The 10,620-nt window shown below is 37.5% G+C and overlaps 1 protein-coding gene across 2 annotated transcripts in view; it reads left to right on the plus strand.

Annotated features, from left to right (window-relative positions):
- The window catches only part of LOC139143253 (cyclin-Y-like protein 1), a 38,378-nt gene extending 33,110 nt beyond the window's left edge, over positions 1-5,268 (plus strand). For both annotated transcript variants that reach the window (XM_070713437.1, XM_070713438.1), the window contains one exon: positions 281-5,268. In XM_070713437.1, the coding sequence (XP_070569538.1) occupies positions 281-394 (114 nt within the window). In that variant the 3' untranslated portion in view covers positions 395-5,268. The remainder of the gene's footprint in view (positions 1-280) is intronic.
- Positions 5,269-10,620: the final 5,352 nt, after the last annotated feature.

The following is a 10,620-nucleotide window of genomic DNA, read 5'->3' on the forward strand; positions in this document are numbered from 1 at the left end:
AAGGATATCTTAAATCCTGGTAGTTTGTGAAAAACCTTATCATTTTACATCATGTGAAATAACATTTTACACACAAAGTTGAAAACAGTATTTTTGATAAAGTACATCATATCACAATATCGTGCACATCTAGTGTTTCAGTAGAGCATACAGAACAAAACTTGACTTCCACAGAAAACTGCAGCTGCTATTACATAAGATTACACTTTCTGTGATGATAGAAGTTGCTATGTGGGGAAATATTGAAGGTAAATTTTTATTATTCTCTCTCTTACTGCAGGCAATGTCGCGAATTTCTGAAGACAAGTTTAAAGACATCGTCAAGTCCAGCCTCAAAAGATCTGCTAGTCTGGATAACATTGCTCCAAGACGTAGTGCTGCAATATTGTCATGACAACAGCTGTGGACAGTTGCTAAGGCAACCAATACAAATCCACCTTTCGATCCTTTGTATCCTCATCACGTTGCTTGTTGGTTGTTTCTCCTCTCCACCCATGCGAAACATTCCATGAACAGTAGAGCTTCATGTCCGACCGACAACAAAGTGTATGCAGTAACTGTGGCAGTAACTGTTTTAACCTACTGTCAAAAATGGACTTGACCAAAAGAACACCACTTTACCCATGATTTCTGTCTTTCATACCCAGTAGCAGAGTACCGGTAAATACAAGAACCAGAGAATCAATGTTGAAATTTTCTATGTTGTTCCATTCACCTGAACCATTCACCCAAAGAAGAGCAATTATAATGACTCCGTCACAGTTTATTATTTATGGCCATCCTCAGTGAGGAAGTTGAATTCAAAGTGAACACAATAGAGTACTAATCGTGAAAACTATTTGCAGATATTACTCTCAGACACTGTGACCAGCAATGGTATTTGCTGTCAACTTCACCTTTTGCTCATAAAAGTCTTAAAAGTTGATCATGTTTTGCAATGTGATCAGTGATGCTGGAGTCGTTGCCGATGGAAAGGCTGGAATGACAGCTGTAGATTCATCAGAAATCTCAGAACAACCAATGCAAAACAGAGTGGAAAACTTAGGGATATTTTTAGATGTGGAATGTGAATTATGTCTTTAACCTGTGATTTTTCATGACAAGAAATTGTAAATTGTGTATCTGATTCAAAGCTGTGACATCACGATATATCAGAATTATTTAATATTCACCGGACAAAGCCAAACTGATTGGTTTGGTACAACTTAAAAATTCCCAGAGTAGGCAGGACTACTAAACGGTAAAAAGGTTAGAAAGATTGGGTCAAAGGTCAGCATAGAACAGTGTGTGTTTGAAAGATCAAATATGAATCTGCAATTTGTATGTGTCTGGTGCTGACTGACACAGTGATATTATAATTGACAATTTACATGTTTAAAGCCCTTGTCATTGTTGTTCATTAGTTCACATCTTGTTATCTTCAATGATGTGGTTTGATTCTAGTCTGGTCCCCTGACCCATTTCTACCACTGGCTGCGCTGTTTACGACAATAGAGTCAGGTATGGGCTATTGTAAGCATGGCTATCATTGGTCAATAGTACGAACATGGTGATTGCATTGAATTTATTTCCAACTTGGAATTACCTTCAAATTTAGCTTTCATATGCCAATGGAGTACTTTTACTGCCATGGTTTCCAAAACCAAGCATCCCATGTGGACTTTTGATGAAAAATGAAAAATCGCTTATTTTTGAGTCACTGTCATACATGTGAAAGGAGGGATAGGATGTGACGTCTGAGAAAAAAACCATAGACAGTAATAGTTATTTCACCACCAAATGTTATCATGGAAGTACAAAGTCAGAGACTTAAAAGTGAAGCAGTGCAAAGAGCTTCAGTGTTTCGTCATCCAATTTCCAAGCTTGTCACAATACAGATGTGCTGATCACATGATCTTGTCAGGATCTTGTCAGGTGACAGTGCTCATTAATATGCAGTCAGAATTCTGACTAAAATGGCAGCCCATGTTTAGCCCATACCTGACCCTATTTGGTTAGCAGTGCAGCCAATGGTAGAAATTGGTCAGGGGACCAGACCAGTTTAATTCATTTATGGATGGGCAGTGATGCGTGGGTCATTTTGCATAGTAGCATAGATGTAGCTATCTTACATGGTACAAATTTTATTTTAGTAATTTTAGATGAGAAAAACAATGTAAGTAAGTTGAATATTGTAAGTAGATTAAAGTCTTTATCATGTGAAGATGTGTTACCGACACTAATACATTTTATTTGTAAGATATGTGGATATATTAAGAAGCAGATTTTGCAATTCTTGTTTTAAGTTGCCAGATTTCAGTATGCCCACCCTGCCATAGAATAGTCATGATTTTGTACAAGTGTAGATGACTACAACAGTACATAGTGCTTCATAACTACAGGTATTTACTACTTTATGGAATGTCTACCGGACACCACTCAATGTCCTGTGTTAGAAAGCAATGTTTTAGAAGGTTTCTCTTGAAATTAAGACTTTCCTTACTAGCTGACAAGCTTGTTGATGTATAAAACCAGGGGTAGGCAAATCATTTCAGATCCACTAATGCATGGACTAGTGGAAAAATCAAATCACAGACCATGCCTCAGTTGACACCCGCTGACTAGTCTAGATTTAAGTTACCAGTTAAATACTTCAGTAGTCTATTTGGCCAGTACCAATTGAAACACAGAACTACTAGCCAATCCATAAAAATAACTAACTCATGAACTTTGGCAAGTTGATTTGCTCACTCCTGAAAATGTTTCCCATTCTGTTGCAAAGTGAGAAATGACTTTTTATCGGGCCATAGAACAGGTCTTTTTGTAGAGACAGTATATAAGGAAGAATCCAAGATGGCTATCTGATGCACTGATTACATTACGCATACACAACAACAACACTTATGAATTTGAATTGCAACCATGGAGTTGGTTTCAGATGTATCTTTACTATGCTCTGTAAACTTTTTTATTTGGTTTCCAAAATTGCCTGTAAGCCTTCCTTTGTCTCATACCTTCTGTCTTGTGTCGTGCTTCTTGCCGTGCTTTCATCCGATATTCTAGAGTTTTGTACCTGGACCACTGTCAGTGCTTATATGGATGTGAAAATAGTTTTCAGTCAGGTATCTGGTCAGGATTTCTCTGTGAATTCACATTGATGCAAATTCATCATAGGCTGTGAAGGACAAGCTCTCAGCTCTCTTCACAGCTCATCTTGCTTTATGTTGCCATGATACTTCATAGTTTCAACAAAGGACAGCACTATGGTAACCAACTATCATCCGTTCAACACGGTTGCTAAGGTATTGAGGTATTCAGTGTGGAATGCAGCAGTATCTTTGACAAACGATGCAAAAAATGGATGGAAAAACACTATCTCTTGTTGTATCCTATCCCTGCCACAGTCCAAATCGACGTCCTTGGAAGGCAAGTTCTTGTCGGTTTTATAGAGAGGAATATTAAGAGAGATCAGGACTAAGATTTACAGAAATAATACCATTTCATAGGAACATATGATGTCATATTGTCATGAGACACTGTCAGCTAGAAACTATGATTATGCAAATTATGTCATATGAGTGATAGATTAATGTGTATGTCAAGTTTTGAAAAATTATTATGGGCAGGAATTGTGATTTTCACATAACAGTTGTAACATTGCCAGTACTGCTTTCTATGCTCAGATACGTATATGGCACCATTACAGCTGACCAATCAGAAATTGAATGGTATGGTTTCAATGATGTCAGGGGCTCTCTGATTAGCTGGCATGGTTCCAGTGTCAGTCACAAGCTCTCCTATTGGCTCCCCTTTTTAACATTTGTCAAAACCTGTTTTTTTACCACTCCTACAGTGTGCTATTTTCTACATTGGTAAACAAAGCAGAGTCTCTGATTTTCTGCGAATATTTGTATGATAAGATGAAATGTTACATTTTCGATCTCAAAAAAAGAAGACAATATTTGTTAGTGTTTTAACACTGTTAACCCTCCCCATGTACTTTTAGTGAGATTTTTTAAAAAGAAAAATTTGTAGGATCCATGTTTATGACAGTACCTGTCAATCATATGATGAGGTTGTTGATTTTCATGACATTTCCTCCTCCTCTATTATTCTGCTGTTACTAGTATACAGTTGTCCCAGTGTAATCTTTTACTCACGACAGACACTGAATATGACATACCTGTTGTCAATTGGTCACTTGTTAGTCATGTGATTTGATCCCTTGATGTGATTGGCCTACATGTCTCTACTTCAAACAGCATGTTCGTGTTCACTGTCCCCAACTGTTTGTAATGCAAAAATGGTATTTCAGTATTGTATCATCAGAAATATACAAGAGGACGTACTGTGTGTAATACAATATTTGCCAGTTTGTTCTGAGGTTTTGATGCAATTATGATTTGTTCAAAGGCCTGTAAAATGGTAAATGAGAGTGATGAAATATTTGATGACAATGTACTGTGGTGCAAAATAACTGTATAGAACTCACTGAATGTGTTCTACAACATGAGAAAGGAATTCATGTATTCTTCACTCTGTCTTTTGTCATGTTGACTTGCTATACTTGTGTGTGTGTCATCCAGAGAGTCATTGCTTTCAATGGACAACACAGGTGATGGTTATAACCACTGGTGTCTGCAAACAAAGTGTCTGTTAATCAGAAAGTAATTTTGCTGTCACAAATCAAGGTAGTTCATGTTGGTATAATTGATATGGTGTGTGTGAACAGCAGACTCTCCATGAATGTTCATTCTTGTGAAATCACTCCTGGATTATTTTGAGCACCGTGTATCTTGATCAAGTTTCCAATTTTCAAACCATCAAACTGAAGTGATGCCACTTGCCTAGTTGTCTGATTTATCACAAACTCATCACACACAGCTAAACACTTCAAGTCTGAAATGTAGCTAGGGGTCATCTTTCAAACATAGCTGCCAAACACACTGGCTAATATACCCACAATGCACCTGTGTGGAAAAGTGAAAGGAAAGGGCTGGTGTCCACTGCAATATTTTAACTCATTTCTTTTGAAAAATGTTTTTAATTTCAATTTAGAAGGAAACTGGACTGAAAGTCTTACATAAATAAATGCACCAGCACTAGTCATAACTGTAAAAAATGTTGAATTTAGAAAAAAATCAGTGTGGTAAATGTTTCCTATCGATTATGAAACCTGTGTTTTTTGAAAGTCTGTGACCAATAATGATGAATGTATTTTTTAAATTATTGTACAGATGCCACAGCTGTATTCAAAATAAAAGCTAGTATTTTATGTTCCAATGTAAAGACTGTCTCTGTAGTTGTAATTGAGTCATAAACTCATGTTGAGTATCTTCGTAGACTCTCTCACAGCCCATCGCTGGCTATGCACTACCATGAACTCGACTGGCTCAGCACAAGGCAGCCCAGCTAGCTGGCAAAGCCAGCGCCTCATTGGCTGCCCCAGCAAACTGAGCTAGGCTACATCAGCCAAAGTGTGTAGCCAGAGAAGGAATGCTAAAGAGTACCTACCATAAGGTGTGGTTTTGTGTGCAGTGACTGCAGCTGAAAACCCAATCAGATGTACAGACCGTGATTTTTCCTCCTTGCTTGGTCTTTTCTAGTTCTCATTAGGCAAGCAGTGTTATCGTTGCAAGGGTCATTTGTTAGAAGTTCAGTGGTGTCATTGACATGTGCACACTTCACAATGGATACTCTTGCCAAATCAAATACTACTTGCTTGCTTGCCTTGGGCGCAGTCATCACAGGTACAGATGATAGGGTTACAAGGTAGAACCTGCCTTGGGGATAAGATATTCGGACTCTCAAACTTTACAATTCTCTTTTGATATACCACTTGTTTGGGTTCATTTTAAAGCTCTTGGTGTAAGAAAACTTCACCGACTTACTTTTTCGAATTTGAATTTTAAATATCGGTAAATCTTAGGTTATCTTTTTCTCTAGAACGAAAATCTGCACAGTGACCCCCGATTTTTATTTTCAAAGAGAATGGTTTAAAGATTCCTTAAGGAATAGTTTGAGCAAAAGTTTAAGTCTTTCACTTTCGAGGCGCATACTCCCTTAAGGTAGTGAAAAACTTGAACTTTTGCCTCAAAATTCCATATAAGAGGGCACATCGTATCTCGCACTGTCTCTCGTTACGTTAAGGACTTGTTTTTGACGCTTTCACTGCGTTGGTAAGCTGGCCCTCTCCCCGCAAACCAAAGAATGCATGTAAGCAGAGGTGTGTGCTGTGTAGTCTGGTTCCCTGACCCATTTCCCCGGTAGAGGGCGTGGGGAAATATATATTTCCCCACGCCCTCTACCGGGGAAATGGGTCAGGGAACCAGACTATGTGCTGTGCTGTACGCTATGGACGCCCCCAACGTTGATGCTTTCGTTTTCAATGGTGCGCTCTGACGAGCCACCTTCCGTTATAATCAGCAATAAAAGGCAAGCCAGGCTGTTCAGAAGGGTAAATCTTGGTTCTTCAGTCATCAGAAATGTTTACAACCCATTAGATAAAAGTGTGTAGAAAACTTACTCATACTAAACAGTATCATACATTTTCTTCGCATCAACCCTTCACCAAAAACTTGGAGAGGTCCATATTTTGTAGTCCACGAGTAAGCTTAGGGATGGACCATTAGATCTTGGGAAGGGGGGTGGTCAAAAACAGAAGAAAAAAAAATTCAGGAAATAGAGCAGAAAGTTAGGAATAAAAAATCTTCAAACTAGTTTGCAAAATAAAAAAAAATAATAAGAAGACAAATGCGTAAAAAAAAAATCTGCAAAAGTCTTTAAAATCTTGAATTTTTTTAGATTTTACCGACAGGAAGCAACTTTCTGTATTTTTAGTACATCCTCCAGGCACATTTTTAATTTTAATTTGTACATTTAGAGTGACTGTATCCCTTATACTGGAAGTTGTGATTATCTTATCTTTTCAGGACGTTTGTATTCTGATCACTTGAAAATTATAAAATTATAGAGCCTGTTTTCTACTTGTTTCCTGCGTACAAACCAAGCAGGTACACTAGGTAAAACATTGAAACTATGGTATGGTTGTCAAGACAGAAAGTTATATTTGCCTTTTAAGATCAAGGTGAACAGATGCAAGCCACATCAGGTTCATTTTTTTCACAGCATTTTATTGCAATGATGAATGCAAAAATGGGTGAACAAGTAGAAACACGTCAATAATGATAAAACAACATATCAAGTCATTATGTATTATTTTGCTTTTAAAAAGGCATTATCAATTCTTTTTTCTCAAAAAACAGCCTCAAAAACAACAGCAACACATTTTTAACACTCAACAATACACTATGTAAAATGCCATCTATCCCAACACAAAAACACACAAAGGGTTCAACCTTGAAAGTTTCTCGATAACAAATACTGAATAAATCTGCATGAATAATCGTTTGTGTGTAGCAAATGCTGAATGACAATTATCTGAAGAATTTTTCCACCACAAAAAAGAGCATGATTTAAACAAATCTTAAGGGACTTATGTAGCAAATTTCAAAGAAATTGGACAAGCCCTTTCAGAGAATACAGATTTTTTGACCATGAATGGCATAAATTGCCCTAAAAAGACAAATATTGAAATTTCACCACATCTATACACATCCAATCAATTTGGACATGCTGCTACAGAGAAATAGATGTTTTGATCAAAAAAGGGCAACAATTGCTCAAAAAACACAAATATGCAAATTTCACTATATTTTGCAAACAGCTTCTCAGCTTGTCAAAATCAATTGTAAATCATGAGATATGCATGACGCAGTAGAAAGGGAAGCCAGGAAACCAAATTAGTCAATTTTCAAAACTATAGGAAGCTACCAAATAACACCATTTTAATCTCTATTTTTCAAAAGTTCCAACGGCAGGACACCCCCCTCCTGACCTCCCCCCACAAAAATACTCCCCAAGTGCCACCAAATAACACCATTTTAATCTCTATTTTTCAAAAGCTCCAACGGCAGGAGGGGGACACAGCTTACGATCTGAATGAATCCGGTTGTTTGCCATTTTACGTCACTTATTCAAAGCAAGAAACTGAGTAATTCGTATACTTTTGCCACGAATAACTTTCGTAAGCTCAGTAGCTTGTACCTGAACGGTACTGTTCGCTAATATAAGTTTGTAGTATCGAATGACTTTCAGCACTGCGCAATTGCAAGCAGCCCATTGGACATTGCAATAGATTGCAATGGTACATCAGTTATTTCTCATGAAGTAGTTTAAGGTTAGATAATTTGTCAATTTTTGTTTGTGTAAAGCACTATTCTTTTACTAGAGTAATTAACATCTGAATTTACTGTGCTTCACTGTGGTAGGTTAATGTTTTAACTTTGCAGTAAGTATTGTCCATTACTTTAAAATATCTTCCCGTCTTCACCATTTATTCACATCACGACTCATATCATCCCATTGCTGCCTGACTTTACATGAATCATAGCCGTATTGCTTATGCTCTGCAAAATATCATCTTGAGCAGTGATTTCATTCGTTCATTCGTTTCATTCGTTTTCTCATGTTCATAGAGCTTTTCAGAGCACTTGTTTGTATAAATTGTGAGTGACAGTGTGTGCGCGTTGACCATGGTAAATTCCTCAACGTTGACATACGAGGACGAGCAACCACAGTTCCTCCTAGAAGCATTATATGTAATCTTAATCAGGCTTGCAACGTCTCTTATCCACTCGATCCCAATGGAATTGAAACAGATCTTTGATTGTTATACTGATATTAATCCCGAAGCCCTATAATGGTTTACAAAAGACCTTTGTTTGGATAGCAAAACAAGCTCTGAATTGACGGTGGATAAAAATCCAACAAGCTCTGAGTGGTATTTGCAAATTGCAAAATGTGTTTTCTAAATGTGAAAAGGAACTTTGGTCACACAACACTTGAAGACACTGATGAAAAAGACGAAAACAGTGAAGACGTTTCTTATAACGCATGTTTTAGAATTCCTTAATGTCAAGCATCCAAAGAAATTCGCAATTTCAAAAAGCTAAGGTTGTGGAAATATTAAGGCCTGTTGGAATCGTTTCGACCGTTTCGACATGTAATAGAAATCACATAAAGTCTATAGTCACTGTGAATGAGGATGCACAATCTATTAGTATAGCGACATTCGGCTAACTTTATGATATGTTAACCGATCATAAAAATTGGAAATTTTTCCAATGAAAACCTCAGATCGATCAACAAACAGACTCTTATCACCGCAAGACGCTGCACGAAAGGTTTGGCAATCTATATTTATTTCGCAGCATTTATCTTGAGTAATACATGATATAGTAGTGCATTCTCTGGACGCAAAGTACTGGACCCATTCGTTAGGTGGAGGCATTTCCTGGTCGTGTATTAATTTAAAAAGTGCATAAGTTGCGTCTAAGCTGATCTCTTGCCTGAAATAGAAAAAAACTAGCAGTACAGGAGTAAATAAAATTTAAAAATATGTAGCCAGTGCCAGCGAACGTAACCTTGAAATATAGCATAATACCAGACAGTGTACTTACGGTTTTGTAGTTCAACCGTGCTGAAGATGCTATATAAAAAATCATACGAGTCCACATAATGGCAAATTAAATAATGATTTCCAGAGTTAACTATCACAAGGATACTTTTCATAAATTAGCATTGTGAAAGTTTGGAAGTTTAAGTTCGCAAGTTTACACAGGCCCTCGTCAACTCGTACAGTGAAAAGTTGGAAGTAAGTTTAGAAGTTTGCACAGGCCACCGCCGAATTTGAATTGTGAAAGTTTGGAAGTAAGCGAGTTCAGACGTTTGCACAGACCCCCACCCAGCTTCCATATGTGAAAGGTTGTTAACAGATTGGAAGTAAGTTCGTAGGTTCAAAGGCACTCCGATTAACTTTCTTCTGTAAAAAGAAGTAAAAGTTCTCCAATGTTAATATGTCACCAAGTGAAATCACGTCTTTGTACAGTCATCCTGGCCCTAGACTTGGTTCAATTCTATGATTCGTGAATGTTTGAGTGGGGTGAACGCGATGATTTGTGTTCTGTTTTCAAGTGAAATTGTGAGCGGGAAGAACGCCATGAATAGGGTGAACGCTATACAGGGAGTTTCTCCCAGAATCAGAAATTAACTCACTATTTCGCAGTCGACTCAAAGGTAACGCGTTCAATTAATCGCAAGGAAAACCTGGCCTAGGCTGCCAAAGTTCAAATAGGTTTGAATGAAATAGTTGAGACACAAGAGAAATTATTACAAAATATTTTTTTTAGAAATTCACCGACTTGAACCAAGTCTATCCTGGTCCTTGTATTGGGGAGTTGAAAGCTTTTAAGAACGGCTGTAAGTTGACTGACAAGACAGGAAACTTTTACATTCTGCATATTATTGGCATATGATTGTTGGCTACATGTACTGTGTGCCAAATGTCACTTCAAGAACGAGCCATCAAGTCATGTTGTCACCAACTCTGAAGAAACATCACGATATCCACGAAGACAGAGGAGACCCCTGGCAGGTATGATCCTACTGCATGGGATGCGAGAATCTTTCTACATACAATACCACATACTATACCATTCATCGATTGTAATTGTCCAGGATAATGGTGAAGATAGCACTTCATTCCCTAAGCGAGGCTGAATGTAGCAGTCTTGATGAATT

Source organism: Ptychodera flava, chromosome 11, assembly GCF_041260155.1.
Source record: "Ptychodera flava strain L36383 chromosome 11, AS_Pfla_20210202, whole genome shotgun sequence".
In the NCBI taxonomy this organism is placed as follows: domain Eukaryota; kingdom Metazoa; phylum Hemichordata; class Enteropneusta; family Ptychoderidae; genus Ptychodera; species Ptychodera flava.